Source organism: Melanotaenia boesemani, chromosome 8 (genome assembly GCF_017639745.1).
Source record: "Melanotaenia boesemani isolate fMelBoe1 chromosome 8, fMelBoe1.pri, whole genome shotgun sequence".
In the NCBI taxonomy this organism is placed as follows: domain Eukaryota; kingdom Metazoa; phylum Chordata; class Actinopteri; order Atheriniformes; family Melanotaeniidae; genus Melanotaenia; species Melanotaenia boesemani.
Window position 1 is genome coordinate 15,379,119 of NC_055689.1, and position 20,653 is coordinate 15,399,771.

A 20,653-nucleotide genomic window follows, 5' to 3' on the forward strand; every position below is an offset into this window, starting at 1 on the left:
CATTTTATATGCAGTTATATTAGTTTGTCCAATTACTTTTGAGCCCCTGATCGGTGGGGGATTGTGTGGCAAAAATGACTTTATTTCTCTACATTTTCATGAATTGTTTTTCTTCTACTAAATTCAAGCTTTAAGTAGTTTTAACTCTGTTTCTTTTAAAATTGAAAAGTTTTCTCTATGCAAATAGAGATGTATCAAACAATGTGAAGCTTTACTAATATAGCCACCAATTTAGCCAATTTATTAATTGGTTAAGTAATTATGATAAAACTGAAAATTTTGTAATATAGAAACACTGTGAAACTATAATAAAGTCATTCTATATATTAAAATCCAAATATGGTCATCTGTGCAATCTACTTGTCCTCAGCATTAATAAACAGTATGCAAAAGTACTAGATTTGGATAATTTGTGAGATGTTTTGCTGCACAGCACATTTATCTTCAACTCATCTAAAAGTGATTGCTGATACCCGTCCTGTTCCATCATTTAAGTTTTTTTTTTGTACTTATTTTTAGGATTCTTTTTGAAGTTTAAATATTGTTTTCTTAAGATAGAATTAATAGTTTTAAAGTGTTTGCGCTGCACTGAGTACGTCCAACACCACCATCTCTAGACCTCTTGCCACTCTTTTGCTTCCCCATACAAACTTTTCAAGATCCACCATTTTTTTCAAAGAAACTAAACCCACTCCAGCTGGATGTCACGAGCTGGTTGAAATAACCTTCAGACATCTTGTTTCTCTCTGAAAAGCCTGTACATACACCTTGTAATTATTCATTGTCATAACTAATGAACACAAACTGGGTAATTTAGTCATCCTTTATATTAAGTTACATTTTAAATCAGTTAAACTCCCCACATTCTTCCACTAGAAAGTTGTGAAACTATTTTATCAGCAGAAATTTATCATTGTGTTGGTTTCAGGACTTTATTGTTGCAGTACAAAAAACATCAGCATAGTAACACTCATTTTGTTAAATAATTTGGCCAATACATGTCAGATGCTCCCATGCCTTTTTTTTGTTGTTTTCAACTATTTAAGTTGTGTTTCAGTGAACACGTAGGGATGTAAAATATTGTGCACTAGAGGAAATAACTTAAAAAAAAAAAAGAAAAAAAAAAGGTCTGTTCCTGGCCTGTCTCCACTTTTACCTTGGTAAGATACAATTACATCAGAGCAAGATTTCCTTAAAAGAAAAATGTAATCTAATAAAAGAAGAAGAAAAAAAAAATCAATGTGACCATAAAGATTTCTTCAATGCAAAAACTTGGAAAAAATATTGATTTGTACAGTAGTTTGCCCAGATTCACATTCTCACCGTCTGACAGAATCCTGTGCAAAATAAAGATGAAAATAAATAAAAACAAAAAAAAAAATTTGAAAACAAGCAGATGCATAATCTCAGTTTTTACTTGTTAGCCATACAGTGGCTAACTTTTCAAAATGAGCTCTATATCTACAAATCTATCGACTGCACCACCACATGCAATTTTTTCTTTTATTTTCTTTCTTTCTTTTAAATAAAAAAAGAGCATTTTGTCTTTAAAATATAAAATGTGTCCCAGTCTTGTGTCAAAGACAGGTTTCCATCAAAAAGCAGTCCACACTGGCTAAAACAAAAGCTCCATGTCTGATCACTGTCCCACTGTTATATTTCACATCTTTTCCAAATTTTCTTTAAACTCAGCCTGAACTCCTCATACACTCAGTAACAGCAGCAGCAGGGCCCGGCATCCATTCAGCACGGGGGAGGAATGATTACTAAAAGGTTGGCCCTGAAAATCGAGACAAATGATCTTGGAATCAGTTGTGAGGGGGAATTGTTGGGTCTCAGCAGGGTGTGGTATTTACAGATGTGGGGGGGTGAAGATCTATGAGTTGCTGGCAGCATTTTCATTACTGGGTGAACTTGGTGAGGAAGATGAGGAGGAGGAGGGAGAGAAGTTCATTCCTGATAACCCTGGCGGGTCTGTGGCTGTGTTCCGTCCACTAAGGCTCTTCCTGCAGACAGGACACGTGTCGTGCTGTCAGAGAGGAAGACCAACAAGTTACTAAAAGGGGTCGCCATCAACATATAAACAACTTGCGTGAAAGTACATGCTGTTCTGGACAGTAAGTGATATTTTATTATTCTATAATTGTGTTTATAAGTGCTCTCTGCCAACAAACAATTACTAAGAATGTCCCATGACATAAACCCTAAAACTAACCTCCCATCCCCAAATTACTAATTTTCTAAAATCTTTCAAGCCCGTCAGTCTTGCAACTCAAAGTGGACTTCAGTGTATTCTGTGACATACTCAACACACCACACAATTATGTTAAATCCAGAGCAGCCACTGCTGCTAGGAGCAGAGGGGGAAAATTTCAAAATAGTCAGCAGACAGATGAGAAAATAAACTCTATGCAGGAATTTAGTGGAGGGACTTTAGATGTTTAAACACTGCTTCACCAGTGTAGCTACACTGTCACTGATGCCTAAGTTGTTACCATAGCAACTTATGTAGATAGACTCAGACAAGTTTAAAACCAATATACAAGGATTGTGCCTATTTCTTTGTTTAACTTGCACTTTCTTACAGTGCAACCTAAACTTTTTAATTTCTCACCTACATCAGTTTCTAAATAAACATCATCCAATTTGCAATAAAGAGCTTCTCATTCACATATTTTTCTGGTGAAACAGCCCCAGTAAAACTGCAGTCATTAGGATTACATGTCAAGCAGTCATCATTTATAACCAATTTCTGCACTCATAAAATCCTGATTTTATATCTGAAACAATCACTTTTTCTTTTCTTTTTTTACTAAAACACAAATTATCCTCTGATATTTGGATATATTTACAAGTAAAACTGTCAGTCAGCATTTTTTTCTCTAACAAATTGTATGCCTATGTCCTCTGTTTTGTGACAAGAGAAGAGATTTTAAGACTCAGTGTAACTAAATTTAAAGCTACAGACACTATAACTTAAAATGCAGACATGTTAAGAATAACATTAAAACTCAATGACATTAATAGCATTTTTTTTTTTTTTAGTATTTTAACATTTTGTGGAAATGAGTTTTAACTTTTTAAAAATAGGCGCCTTCAACAAAGTACCTTGGTTGTGATGAAAAAAAAGACAAAACAAAATTGCTTCATTAAGATGCATTTGATCAAAGTGATAATAAGTACACAACATACCTGCTCCAGCCATGGTACTATACAGTCATTGTGAAACAAATGGTTACATGGAAGTTGCCTAACACTCTCTTCAATACTGTAGTCTTCTTTGCACACGGGACACTCTAAACCAGCACCTGCACAAACAGAAAATGACAAACTGTCTGTGTGTGTGTGTGTGACTCAGGATCGAACACTTCACAGAAAACTGTTACAAAACTCATTCTGTTTACTTCACAGTAAAAGACAGTTTTGAGGAACTTACTGACGTGTTCTTGTGTGATGGAAATGGTGGGTAAACTCTTTATTCTTTCTCTGTCTGCAGGAGGAGGACCAGTATTTTCAAACTGGTTCAATAACTTCAAGAAAAAGAGAACAGAATTACAATTAACCTACTGTGGGATCATCTACATGAGAACAAGGCTTCTGTGGAAGTGGCTGCTGTAAGGGAACCATATTTCAATAAAAATAAATCTCGTATTCAATAAAACAATTAAAAATAATAATAAATAAATAAATATATATAGATAAAATATCCTGAAATACAGAAACCACTTCATGAGCCTGGTGTCAATAAGCTTATTGTAAGCTGCAAACTAATTTTCAGAATCACTGTGTTGGTAAAAATGCTCTTGGGAATAATCAATAATATAAAGTATATATCTGGTGTCATATTAAAGAATAAAACTTTGGGCAGTTTAGTTGATTTTTGAAGCCGACTAGTCAGGCTTTCAAAATCGATTAATTGTTTAGTTTGACATCATAATGATGTCATCAATAATTAAATGAAAAAATGCTTTTATCTCCAAATGGAAATTGTAAAGTGTGTGTGACATGTTATTTGTATATTGTGTGTTTCACAAACAAATGTTTTTTTTTATTGTTGTATTTATAACATTCTGTGGACTCTAGTGTCCTTCATTGTTCAGCAGGTAGATGAGAAAGTAGATCAGGAAGACGTCGGGACTGAACTTGGGTTGGCTGTATTTATACAGCGGCAGCACACCCACAGGAGCATTTAGCAACAACAAAACTAGGAATTACCCAACAAAACCCTTATCTTCTTGTCTGGTCGTTTTGCTCTTGAAGCAAGATTTCTGAGGGTTCAGTAACTGTGCTGCTCTGGTCTGTTGCCTCCACCGTCGGCGAAAACTCAGACAGAAACAGTTGGTAAACTTTCCACCTCCACATCCAGGTCGGGAAGTGGAGGAGAGACAATGGTCCGTTCCAGTTGTCCTCGGTACTCAGAATTCCGTGGAATTTTCCCAGAAATGATGAAGTGATCTAGTTTTTCTGAATGGCAAACTTTTAACTTTCAGAGGACCACGAGATTCCAGATTTAAGACTGCTGTGCCCAGTACCACTTGTAGTCCATTGTTGTCTTTATTTAAATTCTTTATATAAATTTAGTGTTCATTATGTTTCTAGTGTAAACAACGGTTTATTAATGGTTTATTAATGAATATCATTAAAACTGGCTACTGTTCTCATGGTGCACATTTTAACAGTGGATTTGTGATTTTCCTAGTTTTATACAGCTTTGTAGATGCTCACAAATTGGCTGTTTTGGAAGAGTTCATTTTTCAGAGTCAGTGCAGCTGGAACGCCAACTGCCTGGTAATGAAGTCACATATTCTCGGCCGCTCGGAATTATGAGACGACTGGAATGCACCACTAGTTCAGGGGAAAGCTGCAGCAAGCTTCAGGCTTTGCTCTCTTCACTTTACCCAGCAGAGGTAAAGCAGAAACAGGACTCTGCTACAACTAGAGGAGATGTGTGGTGTTTATTGCTAAAGCTTGTAGCAAAGCACTCCCCACTAAAGCATTCACAGCTAACTTTCTCTGCTTCTATGCCCCCCTCCTCCCATCCCTACCGCTCTGACTCCTGCACTGTGCTTCTCTCCTCCTCTTTAGCTAGACCAGGGGTCTCCAACTCTGGTCCTCGTGAGCTACTGTCCTGCAGGTTTTAGATGTCTCCTACTACAACACACCTCTGCACAAGCCTGTTAATGACCCAGTGATTTGAGTCAGGTGTGTTGCATCAGGGTAGAATCCAAAACCTGCAGCACAGTAACTCACGAGAACCGGGGTTGGAGATCCCTGAGCTAGACCATGCTTATAGGGACCACGCTGTTCATTTAACAAAGCCCTACAAACAGCATCATGTCTCTGCACAATGAGACATGACTCCTCCAAACAAAACATCAACTTAGAAAAAAAAAACAAAAAAAAAAAACAGCTGTCAATTTTGCGTGCCATTTCGACTAATCGATTAGTCGAGCACATCCCTAATAAATATTTGCCATACCTGTGTAATGATAGCATCAAGACCATTGGCACCCCAGGCATAGTCCATTGGATTGGAATGTAGCATACCCCTGCAAGACATGAAGGTATCAAATTACAACACACAGACAAAAGTTACTAGCTTTTATGACATAAATCAAGAACCCAAACATGTTTAAATTTTCTCCAACTTACCATGGTCCCATCCCAATATTTGGCATGGCCGTAGGTGCTATGATTCCATTTACTAGCTGCTGGATAATTCTGTATTAAGGGAAAAAAAATCACAAGTGCTGAATATGTCATGCATATGAAATTATACCAGTTGCACCAAAAATATAAGTACAGCAGTGAAGTAGACGTACAATCAGTGATTAATTCTTCAGGTGAAGGGTTATTATAATTTGTAGCTACTACATTTGTCAAATGAAAGCGATGTGACCAAAGATATCAAAATGGGAAAATAAATAAAAAAGACCTCTATTGGTTGCAAAAAATAAGTCACTTTTCATAGTGTATGAGAATATAGCTAATTTTCACTTGATCTGTCACCTTAGGAAAAATTTTGCTGACGAGGTCTCAGTAGTCACTTTCACATCTTATCCATTTGACATTGTTTTTGTCAGTTATGGTCCCAAGGTGAAAGGGACTGCAACACACTACAGTTGCCTCTGTTTGAAAGTATAATCACAGAAAAGGTGTAAGACTGAGGTGTACAGCTCCAAAAAATAGAAGATCAATTTTAATGCTGCAAATGGCCACAATGAAACTTAAATTTGCACAGAAAATATCTGCAAAAGCAGTTACATGAATCAAACTTGAAGCACAGACAGCACAGACCTCTGCCAAGCCATAGGGTCACTCAACTGACAAAAACTCCCAAAAGGGCCAATACCCCTTATATTATGAACCTTCTGGATCATCAGATCCAGAATATCAGCATGATCTGGGTCAAACAATGTCAGATTATAACATCTACCATGATGCCATCTTATAATTATTCATTATTTGCCAATGATTCTGGTCATTATCCCATGAGTTAGAAGCTGTAATGGCAAAATTATACCTATCTCCTAATTTGAAAGATCCTTAAAAATATTCTTGGATCCAGATGGTAATCTGGATCACCCCCAAAATGCAGTTGCTTGTTTCTTTATTCCATTTCTGACATTTCCTGAAAATGTAATCAAAATCCATCTATAACTCATTGAATTCTCAACAAGTTCATGTTCAAATGCATTTGGAGTGTGTAAAATTTAAGAGCCAATTTAAGTATAGCACTGTGTGATTATTTATTTTTCAAAAACAGTCAAAATGAAGAACCAATGTGTGAAAAATTACAAGCTGCAAACAACTGCAAGATGCTCAGAGGCTGCAAAAACAAGCCCAAATATTAACTTTTGCACCACTGTTCTTGACAGTTTGCATAAGATGTTTGAGCAGATATGCTGCTGTGCATTGCAGCCAAACACCTCTATGACCTTGAGGTGAACATTCTAGGACATTACCCAGAGAAAATTAGCCTGTAAATAATCTTTCTCATTGTAGAATGATGGACTGAATGGTTTGGAAATGGTCTGGTAACCCATCCTCACTGATAAGAACAAATAATTATTTCTCTTAAGATCACTGCTAATGTCTTTCTTCCTTGAATTAAGCGCATACATGAATGCACCAGACCAGCAAACTACCAAAACCTCTGCTTACATAGCGGCAATCACACATAGTTAATCAAGTTAATTTGGCTACATTTGATCTGACTGTTACTTACCATTTTAACTTACATAGAAGCAATAAAAGTAGGCTTAGTTTGCAAAACACATCTTTTACATTTTTGTTCAATTTGTCAAATAAATAATGTGACAGTGTTGTTGCTCATCCAAGGTTAGAATTTTAAGCCATGGTAGGACCATTTTAAAGTCCACATAAATTAAACCTCAGTGCCAACAGCAGGTGTAGTCGATTTCTCACGACTATGATTTAACAGCTACCAAAAAGAACAGCTGTTGAACACAAATGACAATGATATACATGTTGATGTTTGAGATATATATATATATATGTGTGTGTGTGTGAATAGCTAATCTTTTTTACTTAAACAATTATACTTAACAATTTGTAGTATATATTTTAAGTATTATGTTTTGTTAAGATGCCTAATGGTGTTCTTCAGTGTCATATATTGCTTAAACACACGAACACACCATTTGATTGTATTGTCAGAAGCTGGCTTGTTTTCCTTACTTTACAAATGCACTACGGCTGAAAATGTCTCACCCCTCTAAAGTGGGAACTCCTTCATGGCGCGTACCCTGTCTTCGAGGAACATGTCGACCCCGTGGTTGCCTTGCACTATATCGCTGACGTGAAGCCATTTCCCTTTCTCTCCTGTTTTCTGTCTCTCGGTTGTCCTCAGTGGGTAGTCGTGTTCGAAGGTCGAAATTTTCATCAAAAATCCCAAGGGTGAATGGACCATACCCAGGGGGAAATGTGAATAAGTGTTGGTGATCCATTGTCTAGTAACAAGAACAGAGGCAAAGTCAAATTACTACAGGGTGCTAAAAAGTTTTCTTTCCTTGGTTAATGTCACACTGACCTCAAAGGCTGGGCGATTCTGATCACTGGCAGAGGATGTGGATGCAGACCCATTTTCAGAGCTCCTTTCAAACAGAAAATAAAGGTCTAAGACATCCTCACAAGCAGTGCAGAATAATACAACTGAATGCAACAATCCTTCTCACCTTCTCGCTTCTGGCAATTCCTCAATAAAACCAGATTCACAATGTGGACATGTGTATTCCTACAAAAAAAAGTATATATAAACACATACCATGTTTAACATATACACAGCTGTCTGTCCATCAGATCTAAGATTAATGTATGCTTCAACAGCAGAAACAGCAGGAGGTTTTAGTTTAAAGTTTTGCTCATTTAACTTTATGGGTATTTTGGGGAATATGTACAACTGTTCAATAATTTTTGTTAAATTTATGTGAGCTCTTTATTTACAATTTCTTTACAAAGGATCACCACACAGCTAAGCAGCTGACTGAGTATAACGTAAATGTTACTGTAACATTCAAGAAGATTCCCATGAAAAGCTTGACAACAGACTGCTGTGGCAGGCAAGCAAGCTGTTGTCAAAACAGCAATGTCTCCTGTTTTTTTTAAAAAAAAGTTAAACAGAAGTAAAACAGTACAAGTTTTACTATATACTTTGTGGTATGTCAGAACCATCATTAACCATAATTAGCCAACTGACAGTTTTGTGAGAAATAAATGCTCACGAGAAGTTTTATGCGTTCATAAAATGGAAATAATTAATTATAACCTGATGGGACTATAATGGTCTTTTGTCAGTTAGCAAATTGATATTACATGACACCACTAGTAAAGCTGTAAGACTGCAAAGATGGCCTTCATTTAACAGATAAAGGATGCCAATATTTTATTAAAATTATATCTGTAAAGCACATAATTACAGCACAAATGTACCCGCCAACTTCCTGACACTTGGACTCCGTCGTTACCTGTAGGGCTAGCTTAACTGACATAGCTTAACAGCAGCAATGAGTGGATGTGGTTCTTTAATCGCAACATAAACACATATACCCATACGAACCAAAAGATAATTTGTCATTCCTCGCGCATTCTTACCGGTAAAAGTGGAGCAATTTCTGCTGAACACCGGTGACAAAAAAACCGGCAGGGCCGTGGAGGGGCTTCAGCCATTTCTAGCAGATGAACAGTATGCTACGGACGGGTAGCAATATGGGACAACAATATTCGACTTTTGCTTCTCTGACAGGAAAGCACAGTGAAAACGGAAACACTAGCACCAACGTACGTTGTCATGACGTTTTGAAAAGATTAGCTGGAGAAAACTTCCGGTTTAATGTTTATCTCCAAATTAAAACCAGAATGGATATCATTACATAAATAAATAAATTACACTTTGTTAAAAAAAAAGAAAAGGAAACTTTTCAGAAATGTGTGTTCCATAAATACATTTACGGTGCAATATACAAAGATAATATAGTAAGGCAGAAAATTTAAAAAAATGTTTTGCATGAAAGGTATAAATCAGTTATTTGATTAAGTTACCATCAAAGAAATGCTGAGATTTCAAAACATTAGCTGCGGTCTCAAGAAGTAACTTTGGGGATTTGAAGGGAATGGTCTCGTGAAAAACACATTCATCATACCACAAGTGACACATTGATTTACACCATTTGATTTTAAGTAGAGCTAACGTAGCCTTAAGAATGAATTTATTTTGAATAGTTGAGACCGGAAGTGCTATTCCCATTGTTGTTAGCAAATTCTTCAAATCAGTTAGCATAAGCAGTATCCGGAGGCCTCATTGTCGGTTGTGTGCGTTCATTTCAAAATATATATTTCTTCTTGCGACGACCATGGAGTCTGGCGATGCGGGTAAATCTTTAAATTATCAGGGGACCAAAGCTAAATGATTGTTAGCTGCGCTTATTGATCACATGAGCTATTTACTTTAGCCATTACCCTAGCTCATGTAGCAACTGGACATCACATAGGCGTAACAGTAAAGCTAATTTACTGTGAGGTTATCTCCTAAAACTAAACAGCTATCAGCGAATACAATATTGTACTTTGCACAGTAATATATATATATATATATACATACATGCGTGTGTGTTGTGTGTGTGTTTCTAGCAGGTAATTACAAATTTAGTAACGCACTATAGGGTCTCTACAATAGCTCAGTCCGACAAACATCTGTTAAGAGGTTTTTGTTGTTGTTGTTTGCTGTTAGGCATTACTCGATAATAAATAAACTAATTACATTAGTAACATTTAACCAATTCTAATTACAACTTGTAATTATCATGTATCATGAAATTTGGACAGTTAATAACTTGCATGCTTTTTGTACCATAAAATGTCATTAGTTGTGTAATCTCGTTAAAAAAAAACTGTTTATCAATCTGTAATAGGGCGAGGGGGATGGAGGTCCAGACCAGTGCAGCCACAGAAGCACAAGATGAACATGAATATTCTCCATCAAGAAAAACTCATTGCTCAAAAGAAAATGGAGATTGAAGCTAGGATGGCAGAGCAAGCAAAAATGAATGTGCAGACAAATAGCAGACCTCTGCCTCCAAGGTAATAATACACCTCCAATAATGCACAAACATTGAACACATGTGAACCATGTTATGATACTCACATGTTGTCTGAGTTGCCAGCACAACAAATTAGATAAAACGTTTTGTCTTTCCCAACCCCACCAGTTCCCCCAGTCTGCAGGGAGGCACTTCCAATAAATTTGCAAATGATGGAAGCTTCTTGCAGCAGTTCATGAAGATGCAGAAGGACAAAGACAATAATATATCTGGTTAGTACCATAATCTGTGGCATATTTATCTAAAGGTTGTTTAGATAAAGCATAGTTTAGAAAAATGTCTTTGACAGCAGTACAGTGTCTGGAAGGAAGATGATCTGAAGGCATACAACCCAAATAAACAGAGGGTACCTCATCAGGACAGTTCACATTACCTAACTTAATTGTTATGACTACATATGTGCTGTGGCCAAAGAAGAACCGCAATTAAGTAGAGAAGAATAACAATTTAAAAATGCATATAAAGTTTAACAAATTTTTCAATGTGTTTTTTTTTATTATACTCCTTATAGGTTCAGCCAGTGATACCAGGACTCCCTCCACCTCATCTCCTTTTCCAGGTGGAAACACGTTACAGAAAAAGAGCATTTTTGTTGGACAGCGGCCTAGCCTTGGAGTTAGCAAAATGCTTAGTCAGTTTAAGAACTACTCACAGTCCAAGAAGAATCCTGTTCTCAGCCAAAGGCCAAGTGTATTTTGTTCTCCAGATGATGAAGATGAGGAAGAGGAGACTGATTACTCCAAATTCTTAGAGATGAAAGGTAATTCGAGGCTTGTATTTTTCAGTGAGTCTTGGGATATCTCCATGATTTGGACATTTCATTTGGTCCTCTGAGTATTCAAGTGGAACAGCTGCCTTGTGACTGGCATTTTATCCTTTGTGCCCTTTGACTAAAATACTGATAGCATGCTTAAAGTTTCTCCCCCAGAGGATTCAGACACCAGACTCATAATCGACAAGATGGCCTCTTTCGTGGCGGAAGGAGGACCTGAACTGGAGAAGAAGGCCAGGGAGGACTACAAAGATAATCCTGTTTTCTCGTAAGTTTGAAATACATAGTAGCTCAGACAGCTGTCATTTCCTCTTACTATATTTTCAAACTTTAACCTAAATTTTTACCCTTTCCCTTTTAGTTTTTTGTGTGATAAGAGCAGCATGGAGTATCTCTACTACAAAAAAAGAGTTGCAGTATTGAAGAAGAATTTGCAGAGACCTGAGAACATATCAGATCATGGTAAAATTACATTTCTACTGTCACACTCATTTTTCTTGGATCTTTTTCTCATATTTATCGCTGAATTTCTAAACCATTACTGCTGTGGGTCTACAGAGTATTTATGTAAAGTAAATTCATGCACAGATGACAGGCATTGCATCTTCACATAAAAGAATATTTTATTGATCATTTCTATTACTGCGACGTAACAGTAGCCTTTGATTAATTCATTTGCATACACCCTAGTCAGATTACAATCATTAGAGTTTACTACCAACTGATCAGTTTAAGAGAGCTACACACACAAGCAACCTCATATGTTTGATCAACTAAGTTTAATGTCAATTAAGTTAAGTCAGTGTGTCATTATTAGTTCTGTAAGTAACACAAAATGACAAAGTAATGCCTTGTAGTTTGTCAGTAAAAATGCAGTAAACTTTCTATTATCATTGTGCTTTCGACAAAGGTATTGAGTTGCATTTAAATTAAGAAACCTCTGCATACTGGCTTTCAAGATCACATTAAAGAAATTCAAGTAAAGGTCCTAATCTGTTGATGATTTATCACCAAACACCTTAATAATTTATGCTGTGCCTGTACAGGGAATTACATTTTTTTTCTTATTACATTATCCATGCAAATACGAGAATGCCCATGTGGTGGAGTCTGTCAGGGCTTTGTTTTTCTTCATTTGTTGCAATAAAGCCTCACATCCATACAGTTCCCCATTCACCACCCCTGTCCCCCCTTGCTCCTCCTCCCTTTTCCTCTTCTTATCCTCTATTGGCTCTAGACTGGTGGTGTGTGAGGGCCATTTGAGTACGGTACAGTAGTAGAGTGTGAATTGAGTCCCAGTACTAATAGGCTGCTTAAAGTCTCCCCCCCAGTGGATGCGGAAACCCAGCAAATGGTTGAAAATCTGGCCAAGTTCGTGGCGGAGGGCGGCCCTGAGGTGGAGGCAATTGCTATTGAGCGCAACCAAGACAACCCTGCCTTCAGGTTATTTACTGAATCTATATCTTTCTGTAATCTAGAAACTTAGTTTATTGTTGTAAATTTAGTTTTATGTAGCCATTCTTTTGTTTTCCTTTCGATCTCACATAACATGCTTACTTTCCCTCCTTTAGGTTTTTATATGATAAGCAAAGTCCAGCCCACTCTCTCTACAGAGAGAAACTACAGGAGTATCGTGCCGCAACCTCTCAGAGCTCTTCATCTCCAGCAGCAGACTCCAGAACAGATGCTCAGCGACCAGCTGCTCTTCCAGTGCTGAACAGCTCTTTTGTGCCTCACAGTCAGGAATCTGAAACACCACCTGTCAAACGGAAGAGAAAAAGTAGATGGGGGTCTGAAGATGACAAAGTCCAGTTGCCAGTTCCTCCTATCGTTATTCCTCAAGATGTAACTGCCCAAGAATCTAACGCACCCGCCCTTTCTGGTAAATAAACTTGTGATTTAATGAAGTGCATGTACACTGTTTGGCCAAAAAAGAAAAGTCACCAGTGAAAGAAAGGTGTCACTAATGTTTTGTTGCACCACCTTTAGCTTTGATTGTGGCGGCATTTCTTGTTGCATACTGATAAGCTTTTGCAATGACACAAGATTTATTTTCATCCAGTGGTGCATTCAATTTTCACCAAGATCCCATATTGATGATGGGAGAGCCAGGCCAAAGCCTTCTCCAGTACTGACAGTGTATATGTGCATATAAATTTGTGGGTTCTCGTGAATTAAAATGGTTATAAATACAAAAGCTTATCTTGATGCTGTTGATTAGATGGTGGTATCGTGATGCGATTGCTAACAAGGAATTAAAGACTTTCCCACACATTTTGCTAATATACAGTGAGGGATGTTGATTTGAACTTGTACTTATATTAATTTTAGTGACTATCAGCTATACCAGCTACAAATATATGAATGTGTAAGTTTGTGGTGTTGTCTGTTTCAGCCCAGGAACTGAGTGGTCTTGGTTACAAGAAGGGGAAGCCTCTTGGTTTGGTTGGAGTGACCGAACTGTCTGAGGACCAGAAGAGACAACTCAAAGAACAACAAGAGGTACAAAGTGATAAATGTTACACTTCTGCTATGATTCATTTAAATCTGTCATTTTCAGTTTAATTCTTTTTTAAGTCAAAAGAGAAAGGTTGAAACTATCCTAAGTTCCTATGATTATCTATGTGTTGCCATCTGAATATCCAATGTGTGTGTGGATTATTTTTCTTTTTCCCCTCTTCATACAGATGCAAGAGATGTATGACATGATCATGAAGCACAAGCGTGCAATGGCAGACATGCAGAAGTTGTGGGAGAAAGCCATTAGAGATCACCAACATGAATATGACAGTGATGAAGAAGTGGACCAGGACGCAGGCACCTGGGAACACCAGCTGAGAAAGATGGAAATGGAAAAGACGCGAGGTAAACATGAGCAATCATCTAAAAATTATTTAGGTGAATTTTACTACTAGGAGTTGTTGATTACTTATGATTATTATTTCTAAAGGGATACACTTGCCTCCCTAATCCTGCTGAGGGACTTCAATGCTTTTGTGGGCATTGACAGTGACACCTGGAGGGGAGTGATTCAGAGTCAACTCCCACGTCCAGCAGAGCTTTAACCAGGTCCCAAGTGAGGCAGGGGACATTGAGTCCATGTGGGCTGTGTTCCACTCCTCTATTGTTGAGGTGGCCAACCAGAGCTGTGGTCGTAAGGGCGTCTGTGCCTGTTGCAACGGTAATCCCTGAAATCACTGATGGACACCCACAGTGAGGGATGTCGTCAAACTGAAGGAGTTTTATTGGGCCTTTTTGGCCTGTGGGACTCCAGAGGCAACTGATGGGCATCGGCAGGCTACGCGGAATGCAGCTTCAGCGGTCTCTTTGGTAAAAACTCAGGCATGGGAGAATTATGGAGAGGCCATGGAGAATGACTTCCAGACAGCTTCAAGGAGATTCTGGTCCACCACGCAATGACTTGGGAGGGGGAAACAGTGCACTATCAAGACTGTGTACAATGGGAATAGGGGGCTGCTGACCTCGACTCAAGATGTTGTGGGTCGGTGGAAGGAATACTTAGAAGACTTCCTCATAGGCTCTCCTATGTCCGGTGCTGAAGTCACTGAAATGGTAAAAAGCTTCTCAGTGACAGGGCCCCAGAAGGTGGATGAGATCTGTGCGGAGTTCCTTTAGGCTATGGATGCTGTAGGGCTGTCTTGTATGGCACGCCTCTGCAGCATTGTATGGACATCGGGGACAGTGCCACTGGACTGGCAGACTGGGGTGGTGGTACCCCTCTTCAAGAAGGGGGTGGGAGGGTGTGTTCCAACTACAGAGGGGTCACACACCTTAGCTTCACTGGTAAAGTGTATTCAAGGGTCTTGGAGAGGAGGGTCTGTCGGATAGTCGAACTTTAGATTCAGGAGGAGCAGTGAGGTTTTCATCCCAGTTGTGTAACAATGGACCAGCTCTAGACCCTTTTTAGGGTCTTGAAAGGGGGAATAGCAGTTCGCCCAACCAGTCTACATGTGCTTTGTGGACTTGGAGAAGGCATTTGACCGTGTCCCCGAGGGGCTCTTGTGATGGGGTGCTCTAGGAGTTTGGAGCACTGGACCCTCTTTTTTGAGCTGTCTGTTTCCTGTTCCTGTTCCTGTTCCCACGACCAGTGCCAGAGCTTGGTCCACATTGCCAGCACTTAGTTGGATTTTTTTCCAGTGAGGGTTGGTCTCTGAACAGGCTGCCCTTTTTCACCAATTCTGTTTATAACTTTTATGGACAGAATTTATAGGTGCAGCCGAGGTGTTGAGGGGATCTGGTTTGGTGGTCGATGTGGTTTAACATGCTATGATCTCCAAGTCTCACTGGAGCAATTCACAGCCAAGTGTGAAGAGGTTGGGATGAGAATCGGCACCTTCAAATCCGAGGCCATGGTCCTCAGCCAGAAAAGCGTGGAGTGCCCTCTCCGGGCAGGGAATGAGATCCAGTCCTGAGTGGTGGAGTTCAAGTATCACGGGGTCTTGTTCACGAGTGAGGGAAAGATAGAGTGGGAGATCGACAGGTGGATCAGTTCGGCATTTGTAGTGATGCAAACTCTGCATTGGTCTGTTGTGGTGAAGAAGGAGCTGACCCAAAAGGAAAAGCTCTCGATTTACCAGTCGATCTGTGTTCCTACCCTCATCTATGGTCACAAGCTATGGGTAGTGAGTTTGTGAATATACGTGACCAAAATTAGTTTCCTCCACAGGATGGCCTGACTCTCCCTTAGAGATAGGTTGAGAAGCCTGATGATCCGGGAGGGACTCAGAGTAGAGTTGCTGCTCCCCAGAGCCAGATGAAGTGGCTCAGGCATTTGATCAGGATACCCCCTGGATGCCTCTCTGGTGAGGTATTCCAGGCACATCCCATCAGGACAAGACCCAGGACAAGGTGGAAGGACTACATTTCTCGCCTTGCCTGGGAACGCCTTGGGATCCCCCCGGACAGGCTGGCAAATGTGGCCATAGATAGGGAATTGTGGGCTTCCCTGCCTAAGCAGCTACCCCCGCGATCCTACCATGGATAAACAGCAAGAAAGTTAATGGATGGATGAACATTTGACTTTTGTTGTAATATGTGTTTTTCTATTTCCAGAATGGGCAGAATCTCTGACAGAGATGGGTAAAGGGAAACACTTTATCGGTGACTTCCTGCCCCCTGAGGAACTGGAGAAGTTCATGGAGACCTTTAAGGCACTCAAAGTGAGTTCTCTGAATTCATCATTGCTTAAGCTGTCTGAGAAAGGGCTATTTTTGGAAAAAAAAAAGTTTCCTGGGAATCTTCCTGAAAGTACAGTAAAGCATTTTTTATTCACTTGGCTTTGTTAAAGTAAGGTCATGCATAGTTTAGTAGAGCTGGGTTAATTTAAAATGGCTAAACAGGATGGCAATCATCTATTCATAAGCTTTTATCCAGGTCAGAGGTGCTTTAGTTATAGCTAGCAGAGCAGCCCAGACAATTTTTTGATTGCAAGTTCCCTAAGCTCTTCCAGATGGAAATGATAACTGGCCATTGTTTATTAAATGAACTGGCTATTTCAGCGCTGTTTGAAAGTCATACTTACTATCTCATTTAAAACTTTAAACTGCAAAACAGCAGTACAATATATTAGTAGAGTTTATTGTAATTATATTTTACTGCCAGAGGGATATAAAGTTATTAGAAAGTTTGCAATCCTACAAGAGAAGGTTGTACTATTAAATGCCACACAGTTTACCATTGGAGAATAAGTAATAATACACAAGAACAATTGCTTTTGTGGGAATTAAAACATCTTTGGTTGCCATAGGGCTAATGCTGTTTTGCTAGTTGTATTAAGTAAATATCAGGAATAATGTGGACATGCACAATCACTACTGAACTAAACAGACTTATGCATTATTTTAAATTTAAATCAACTTAACTTATGCTGTGTCAGTATTACTATCGGTGTTCTGTTTGTGATATCCTTAAAGATTCACCTTTTTGCATTTTTCCCAAAAATTGTGGAAAAGGATGACATTTAATAAAAACACTCAATTATATGTGGTATCTTTGCACAACTTTGTGTTGTGTTCTTTCAGGAAGGTCGGGACCCGGACTACTCAGAGTACAAAGAGTTTAAGTTGACAGTTGAGAATCTTGGTTTCCGAATGCTCATGAAAATGGGCTGGAAGGATGGAGAAGGCCTTGGCAGTGAAGGACAAGGAATCAAAGCTCCAGTTAACAAGTAGGTGTTCATCCTATCTTTCCACTGAATGCTGACGGAAGTCACTTTAGTAAAACATATTGTCGAATTGTTTGCATGGGTGTCCAAATATACAAACATTAGGGCTGGGCAATATGGCCTAAACATAAAATCTCCCATTTTTTTCAAACCAAATCAATTTTTTTTTTTTTTTTTTTTTTAACCCTTGCTTTCTTAAAACATATTCAGCTTAAAAGCTTTTGCATGGAAAATGTGTTTGTTTTATTTGTTTATTTATTTACATGCATGAATGACAGCAAGAAAAAGTAAATAACCTCATAACTTTTCCACCATATAAACGGCTTCATATCTTGCAAATAGATATGCAACACAACTGTGATCTCTTTCCATCTGGATCCCTATCATACAGGATCCACTGCAGAAGTAATTCCCCTGATACAAGGTTATTATCGTTAACGAAAACTAACGAAAAAACGAAAACTAGAATTAAAAAAACATTCTTGTTAACTGAAATAAATATAAAAAGAGCGTTTTAAAAAAACGAAAACTAACTGAAACTGTATTGTGTGTTTACAAAACGAACTAAAACTAACTAAAATTTTAGCAAAAATGTCCTTCGTTTTCGTTTTTTGCAAATTTATTTCAAACATAAGCCCTCGGGGTTGACATGAAATCTATTTACTCTAGAAACTAATTTAAACTAACTGAATTTGAAAATAAAAAGTCAAAACGAAATAAAAGCTAAAACTAATAAAAAATCCAAAACTTTTATAACCTTTCCCTGATGTAGGTCAACTCTTAACAAGAATTTGTGGGCTGATGTTTTCTTCTACCTCTCAAAGAGAGCAGCATTTGTCACTGCAATTATATGTACAGCTAAATTCCAGGCGTGAGGGCTCACGTCCCTGTATTTCTGTTAGGGCTTTCAGACAAACACCATTCTGCTGCGAATTCAGGGCTAAGTCCATTTTTAACTATGGAAGCCCAAGGAGAGGGTTTTCGGTGCATATCAAAGAGGGGGGAAAAAAATCCCAATTTTCATAAGAAATGGAAAATTCAATTTTATTAATTAATTTCCCAGCCCTAACATACATATTACAAGTAAAGCATAACAGTAAACTGCTATATTCTATCACCATTCAGTCAAGTTTGGAAAATTTCAGAAATTTTTTTTGCTTCTTTTTTTTTAATTATGTCATTAAAATGATACAGTCTAATACAATTGTTGGCTGTTGGACATGTGTGTCATTGTGCATTTGCATCTGAATAGGCCTTTGGTCCAGAAGACATTTTCATTCATTTAATTTTCAAACCATGATATTCTTCGCCAGAGCCAACAGCAGTGTAGAAACCTGAATACAGCCTATGATACATTTATTTATCGTTATTATTTAAACTCTGCCAGACATGTAAAGTGACACTAATCTTGAGTTTCTCCCTGTCTGACTCCAGGGGAATTACAGCTATGAATGGAGCTGGACTGGGAGTCGACCGTCCAGCTGAGCTTACAAAAAGTGACGATGAATATGATGCTTTTAGAAAGAGAATGATGCTTGCTTACCGCTTCAGGCCAAACCCACTGGTAACATGTTTTATGCATTCTATTGTTCTTAAAATAGTCTGGCTCCAACTTGCACAGACTGTTTACCTCTACTTATTTTAGATTGCATAAAATTGTCTGCTAATCACTAAACAGTATTATGAGCTATAAGTTTATATTTTAGACATTTCTTAGACCCTTAATGTTTTACTGATGTGCATAACATTGTCAAGTTCCCTTTATTAGAATATTTGTAATTAATCTATGATATTTTCCTTTTCTTTTCACAGAATAATCCACGGAGACCATATTACTGATAAAGAGGAGTCATTTCCGTTTATACTTGTTCTTGTTTATCATAACTTAAAAAGTCTCTGCAGCTGCCACTGCTTTGCTTGGGTGTGAAGTTGACACTGTCTGGCTGTAGAAATTTTGCAGTTTTAAGTCTGTGTGACAGAAGGTGATGAAGTTTAACATTAACATTTTATGTTTGATTCAAGAAATCAACTGCTCTGTTTGTTGCATTCAGTTTAATACTGTGACAAGCTGTACAAAGCTCAACATCACCTGACTTTTACAATGATTTCACTCTAGTTAGTGTTATCATTTTGTACCCTTACAAACCTTTGCACTCAACTAAATCTAATTTCTGTATTGGTGTACAACCTTCTGTATGATTATTGCATTGAGTGAGGTCCTCACTGTATTATAATTGCAACTTTCTTTCAAAATATGCAGCATTGTTGACAATAAAGAAAAACATATTGCTGAAATATTGAGTCACAAGTCTTTACATAGTGGTAAAGTAAAAGTGCTGTACCTGTTAATGAACTTTTTTTGGAAAACAAAGTTGAGCTAAAAAAAAAAACTCATTCCAGTTTTAATGGCATACCTGTGTGCTAAGTGTAAGTATTCACGTAACCATGTTAAGCGTTTTATCACTTCCAAATGAATGGTCCACAGTGTCACTAAGCAGAGTTGACCATGGTGAAGCAACCCTTAGTAAGAAGGGTGACAGATCAGTGAAATCAGACCTTCAGTTTGCCATTCGCTTGAGAGGTTTACACGGGATAAATATAACTCAAGAGATCCCAGCTAAGCAAGAGCCACATCATCAATCAGGCAGCAGCAGACATAGTTGGAGGTAAAGAAAGGCTTGGTTGATCAGTTAATGGAATGTTGTTATCCACAAAGCATCTGGTCTAAAATGTTAGGAAAAAACATATTACACGTCTTAATGGGACACCAAATGATGTTTTGTTTTAGTCACTTTTTTTATTTTAGTAGTTGTAGTGGTAGACTAGTGCTATAAAATTTCAATTCAAAAGTCACAAATTCCGCTGTAAGTTATTTTCGTTTGTACGTATGTGTGATATGTAATAATAAACACAGACAAATTAATTACAATGTTTTTGCAACATGTTGCATTTGTTTGCACTTTGTGGTGTGTGTGTGACAGCAAAGGTTTCTTAGAAGTTATGCGTCTAAAATACTGCATTTCATTTGCTTGTCATTCAGCGTTTTTAAAATATTTCCTTTTGTCTCTTCTGTTATAT

At 38.0% G+C, this 20,653-nt stretch overlaps 2 protein-coding genes across 3 annotated transcripts; one reads left to right on the top strand and one right to left on the bottom strand.

Moving 5' to 3' along the window:
• Positions 1 to 881: 881 nt before the first annotated feature.
• Positions 882 to 9,248, bottom strand: rnf126 (ring finger protein 126). Of its 2 annotated transcripts, none has more exons than XM_041992888.1 (9): positions 9,115 to 9,248; positions 8,199 to 8,257; positions 8,054 to 8,114; positions 7,735 to 7,973; positions 5,653 to 5,721; positions 5,480 to 5,549; positions 3,437 to 3,530; positions 3,193 to 3,308; positions 882 to 2,029 (listed from the first exon to the last, which is right to left on the bottom strand). In XM_041992888.1, exons 1-9 carry the CDS (start codon positions 9,187 to 9,189, stop codon positions 1,877 to 1,879), a joined length of 936 nt encoding a protein of 311 aa, XP_041848822.1. In that variant the 5' UTR covers positions 9,190 to 9,248; the 3' UTR covers positions 882 to 1,876. The 2 variants fall into 2 exon arrangements, with proteins under 2 accessions (XP_041848822.1, XP_041848821.1); XM_041992887.1 differs by having other exon boundaries at positions 883 to 2,029; positions 8,054 to 8,117.
• A 528-nt stretch (positions 9,249 to 9,776) lies between these two features.
• On the top strand, positions 9,777 to 19,870 carry sugp1 (SURP and G patch domain containing 1). The gene is made up of 14 exons (XM_041992915.1): positions 9,777 to 9,891; positions 10,431 to 10,599; positions 10,728 to 10,831; positions 11,131 to 11,379; positions 11,536 to 11,659; positions 11,753 to 11,853; positions 12,711 to 12,834; positions 12,963 to 13,273; positions 13,787 to 13,893; positions 14,079 to 14,256; positions 16,465 to 16,571; positions 17,433 to 17,578; positions 19,010 to 19,139; positions 19,388 to 19,870. Exons 1-14 carry the CDS (start codon positions 9,873 to 9,875, stop codon positions 19,412 to 19,414), a joined length of 1,896 nt encoding a protein of 631 aa, XP_041848849.1. The 5' UTR covers positions 9,777 to 9,872; the 3' UTR covers positions 19,415 to 19,870.
• The last annotated feature ends 783 nt before the right edge of the window (positions 19,871 to 20,653 follow it).

Bases quoted from the DNA above. Each gene is read 5' to 3' on its own strand.
- rnf126 (XM_041992887.1), bottom strand. From the start codon at position 9,189: ATGGCTGAAGCCCCTCCACGGCCCTGCCGGTTTTTTTGTCACCGGTGT. The intron at 7,974-8,053 runs GTCAGTGTGACA...TCTTGTTACTAG, and splicing joins AGAATCGCCCAGCCTTTGAG to ACAATGGATCACCAACACTT. The intron at 3,531-5,479 runs GTATGGCAAATA...TTTTTCTTGAAG, and splicing joins TTGATGCTATCATTACACAG to TTATTGAACCAGTTTGAAAA.
- sugp1 (XM_041992915.1), top strand. The intron at 13,894-14,078 runs GTACAAAGTGAT...CTCTTCATACAG, and splicing joins AACTCAAAGAACAACAAGAG to ATGCAAGAGATGTATGACAT. The intron at 19,140-19,387 runs GTAACATGTTTT...TTCTTTTCACAG, and splicing joins GCTTCAGGCCAAACCCACTG to AATAATCCACGGAGACCATA.